This window comes from Sinocyclocheilus grahami, unplaced genomic scaffold, assembly GCF_001515645.1.
Source record: "Sinocyclocheilus grahami isolate Dianchi unplaced genomic scaffold, SAMN03320097.WGS_v1.1 scaffold44.1, whole genome shotgun sequence".
Classification (NCBI taxonomy): Eukaryota; Metazoa; Chordata; class Actinopteri; order Cypriniformes; family Cyprinidae; genus Sinocyclocheilus; species Sinocyclocheilus grahami.
The window spans coordinates 3,038,733-3,043,732 of NW_015505223.1; the positions used below are offsets into that span (position 1 = coordinate 3,038,733).

Here is a 5,000-nt window from a genome sequence, read left to right on the forward strand (position 1 = left end):
CTCCTTCGTCAAATCCACTGGCCACGCCGTTCTCAAGCCCGTTCGCCACCGCTCACTCTACACTCTTAAAAATAAAGGTGCTTCACGATGCCATAGAAGAACCTTTTTGTCTAAATGGTTCCATAAAGAACCTTTAACATCTGAAGAACCTTTCTGTTTCACAAAAGGTTCTTTGTGGCGAAAGAAGGTTCTTCAGATTATAAAAAGGTAAGAAAGAGATGGTTCTTTAAAGAACCTTTGACTGAATGGTTCTTTGTGGAACCAAAAATGGTTCTTCTATGGCATCGCTTGAAGAACCTTTTGAAGCACCTTTATTTTTAAGAGTGTAGCCCGCCGTGTGAAACTACTTTGTTTGGTCTTCCAAAAGAGGATACGACTAGAAATCAGTAGTTAAGTTGTATTTACAACACTTCAACCCAAATATTCAGATGTATGCAGCACATTTTTGGAAGAGTAGACTACAATGCCGGCTGTTCTGACTCACAGACTGTAAGTACGTTTTCATTTAAAGAATTTGTCACTGATGATTCAAACACGAGTTTTGAGCAGTGTAGAGTAGTGCTTGTTGTTTGTAATTTCTCCAATCACAAATGCAGACATGGTTTTGTTTACGTGGCGCGATGCGGCGCGATGCAACACAACGCATAAAAAGACAGTATAAATCATTATAATCCGTAATTATGTCCCCACTGGGTGCAACAAATGCCTCGTTTATAATGGGTTTTAATGTTTTTGTCTCGTCGCTCCGACCGGACAGGGCATCACAGTATGCGTATGGGTGTAACATTTCCGTCACACGCTTGAAGTATTCAGCCAATCACAACGCACTGGATAGCTGGCCAATCAAAGCACACCTCGCTTTTCAGAACGATGAGCTTTGTAAAAATCGACGCGTTTCAGAAAGGTGGGGCATAGAGGAGAAACAATAATGTACAGTATGTGGAAAATAATGTGTTTTTTGAACCTTAAACCACATTACCATATTTCATTACACCAAATAATGTTATTTTTAGCAACATCATATGACCCCTTTAATATTTACACTGTACTGAGCGATTCTAAAATAGTAATGTAATGATACAATTTTTACTTCAACTTTTACTCAGATTGTTCTGCTGATAATATTTGATGATATACATCCAACTAAAATTCAAAAAGCTGTTCTAAAATAGCAATGTAATAATATAAAATAGTAAACAGTATAATATTAATTTTTCACTTCAACTTTTGACAATTGTTCTGCTTATAATATTTAGCAATATTATCATCAGAACTCATTTTTAATAAAACAAATATTATTAAATTAGAAAAAAATCTAAATCTCATTTTCACTGGTGTCCACTTGAAATAACAGCAAATCATCACTGCGTTACCCATATTCCAACACCTTCACCATGTGACATTCTCTTACAGAACGGGCCTGTCGAGGGGTCTCTGAGCCACAGCCGAAGCAGAGCATGATGGGTCGTATGCATGGGGGAAGGATCCAGAGGTCAGCGCTGGGATCAGAGATTCTGGGGCAACAAAACCTGGAAAACATTCCCTAACAGCACTGATTCGACTCTAGAGGTCAGTGCCAACCAGGGTTCAACACTTCTGCCATGATCACAATGTGATTCCACACTAAAACACAGCTATAAAAACATCGGCTGGTATTTTGAGCACATGTGGACGTGTCACTCCAGGAATATTGTATAATAATGTTTAAAAGAATTAGGAGAAATACATTGTGCAATGAAGCATTAACATTCTTTGGTCTTCGCAGATCATTTGTAATGCCTTTCCTAAGGAAGACAGAGCAGTTTTGTATCATGTATACCAATACAGTAGTCTTAAATTGCTAGAATAAATCTATTAGTGAGTTTTTCCATAACATTTGTCATGTAAGACTTCAAAGGTCATGAATGTAGCAACGTTACAGAACCAGTAAAAATGAAACATCAATTGACATTTTATTGAAAAGTGCATAACTCTTATGAGATGGAGCGTTCTGAATAAATTAAATGCTAGATTTAATATCACCTGGAATCCTAAATCATAATTATTGGCTTATGATAATTGCTTGCAATGATGTAATGAAGCAATTTGAAATCTCTGTATTTGAGTACCTTACGTATCAGTTTGACAATATGATCTCATATTGAGAGAATGCATTTGATATTTTTCGCTTTTAAAAATGTAGTTTCCACACTACAGCAGTGATCCTCAACCTTTTTTACTTTTTTGTCCCCATGTCCAAAACAATATTCGAAGGCTCCCTCATGTTAGAATAAAAATAATAAAATAAAAAATTTATATATATATATATATATATATATATGATGTCATTGTAATGTTGTACACGTTTATTTTTTTGTGTTTTATAGAATTTTAATTCAAATTATGTAGATAAAAACAAATGGAAATATTGTAAGACTTATTTGGCCCTGTCTGGAAGTTTGCTGAGGCCCCCTGTTTAAGAATCACTGCACTACACCATTAAAATAAACTAATAAAGGCCAAAAGCTGATTACAAGCAGTGAAAAACTAATGAAAATATACAGTTTTCCTAATACATTCGCATAAAGTTTAGACAAATTTTGGATTCTGATCAGAAAATCGCGTTTTTGGTCCCCTACAGATTTATGGGTTATTTGCTGACATCTTCAGGTTACAAAGGGAATCGCATGCGCTTAAAAGCATGGTAAGTGATATTTGGAAAACCCGCATCGCTATTGTGATAGGGCGAATGATGAACCATGAACTTTCAAATGTCCACCTCCTTTTGCTGACCAATGGCACTCCTCGGCGCGGACCTCTACGTTTACGCACAATTCCGACACTTTCGCGACGGCCCCTCAGCCCTTCTCTCTGCTTTACAGGAACTTTACTATGCAGTGCGCTGTCAGAGCAGGCCTGAGTGCAGCTCACCGCGCATTTCTCCCCAGACTCAGAACATCACGCTTCATTCAACTCCGCAGCATGTCTCAGTCCAAACTCCCCGTCACTCTGCTGGGGTCCATGGCGTTTGGGGGCCGCGCGGACGCACACCTGAGCTCGCGGCTGGTGCAGGTGTTCTTAGAGCGCGGACACAATGAGCTGGACACCGCGTTGATGTACAATGATGGACAGGCGGAGACCATCATAGGGAACATGCAGCTTCCGAAAACAGGTAGAACTCTTCCTAAACTGTTACTAGTGACTCTGATCACCACAGGAATGAGTGGGTAGATCACGTGGCATTGCACGTGACATGTTTATTTGTAAGTTCAAAGAATATGCCGTGTGTGTATACATTAGCATACTTCCATACTGGTCGTACTTTTAGTAGTAGGCCTGTGCATAAAATGTACATTTATGGATCATGTACTTGGATGACCAGTTGCTTTTTTAAAAAGGTATTTCTTATTATTTAAAATTGTAATTATTAATTAAATATAATTTATTATTGTTTAGAATTTTATTTTATTATTTATAAATAGTATTTTAATTATGTAATCGTTATTTATTTAAAATTGTTTATTATTTAAATTTATTATAGTTATACTATTTTATTTTTAATGAATTATTAGTTTAATTCAGAGACAAATCATATTAGATAGCATGTCTGGCAGTGACAAATAAGAAGAAACATGCTGGAAGGAATTAAAAATACCAAGAAACAACAATACAAAATGAGGTACATAATAATAATAATAATAAATGAAATTATATTTTTACTCATGCCTGTGATCGTTACATGTTTCTTGCGTAATCACATCAGGGTTATTATCATTAAAACTAAAGCCATAAAAAGCGATTTCGTTAACTGAAAAAGAAAAAAAAATTAACTGAATAAAAAAAAGTGTCTGCTAAATGAATGAATACATCTAAATGTAAATAAAATAACTTAAAATTTCATTTTCACTAAACTTGAAATACTAAAATAACTCAAACTGAAATTAAAATGAATAAAACACTTTAGACATTAAAAATATCAATACAAATAATAAAACTTAACACTATAAAATATAAAATCAAAATATTAATACAAAATTGTAATAGCATCTCGATGATACTAAAATAACACTAAATCTAAAGGGGAGTCTAAAAGGGCAGTATATTTTTAATCATGTTATGTGCTTTCATTTCATTTGTCTTTGTCAGTTCGAATTGCGACTAAAGCAAACCCCTGGGAGGGGAAAACACTCAACCCAGAGAGTGTGCGGGATCAGCTGGAAACGTCCCTGAAGAGGCTGCGCACACAATGTGTGGACCTGTTTTACCTGCACGCTCCGGACCACCAGAACCCCATTCAGGACACACTACAGGCCTGCGATGAGCTGCATAAAGAGGTGAATCACACTAGCTCTAGACTTTGTCCGTCAGATGTGCACTTTGACAGATTCCTGGCAATCAGGTGAGTTATTGATAGTTTATGGCTGTCTGACCTAGACAGGCTGTCAGAATTATGCAACTTTGTTGGTGTTTAGGGCAAATTCAAAGAGCTGGGCTTATCAAACTATGCATCATGGGAAGTGGCAGAAATCTACAGCATCTGCAAACACAATGACTGGGTGCTTCCTACTGTATATCAAGTAAGCGGATGGATGGATGTCAGTCTATATAAAAGAACGAATATAAAACTCTTTTAAAATTTGTCAATTAAGTGTTATTTAAGAATTAATGGAAGTTTTGAACAGTGTTGATGTTTTCCTCTGAAGGGCATGTATAATGCAACCACACGTCTAGTGGAGACCGAACTGCTGCCATGTTTGAGATACTTTGGCATCCGTTTCTATGCATACAATCCCCTGGCAGGTAATGCATTCAATATTTGTTTAAATGTATTTGCAAAACATAATAAATTGGTTCCTAATGAATAATAGACCTAAAGTCAACCAGAAGAACATTGTTGACTAAACTGCTATATATATTATGCATTGTTTCTTGTTAGCTTTAATAACAATAGTGTTTCTTCTTGTTTGTTAACCAACATGCTGTTTAATAATATTTACTCTGAATTAAAATAATGACAAAGC

General features: G+C 36.0%; 1 protein-coding gene across 1 annotated transcript in view; it reads left to right on the top strand.

The window, feature by feature from the left end:
- The first annotated feature begins 2,716 nt into the window (after nt 1-2,716).
- LOC107582419 (aflatoxin B1 aldehyde reductase member 4-like) overlaps nt 2,717-5,000 on the top strand; it is a 5,376-nt gene continuing 3,092 nt past the window's right edge. Inside the window, exons 1-4 of the mRNA XM_016268267.1 lie at nt 2,717-3,151; nt 4,126-4,313; nt 4,452-4,556; nt 4,683-4,779. Of these exons, the coding sequence (XP_016123753.1) occupies nt 2,872-3,151; nt 4,126-4,313; nt 4,452-4,556; nt 4,683-4,779 (670 nt within the window). The 5' untranslated portion in view covers nt 2,717-2,871. The remainder of the gene's footprint in view (nt 3,152-4,125; nt 4,314-4,451; nt 4,557-4,682; nt 4,780-5,000) is intronic.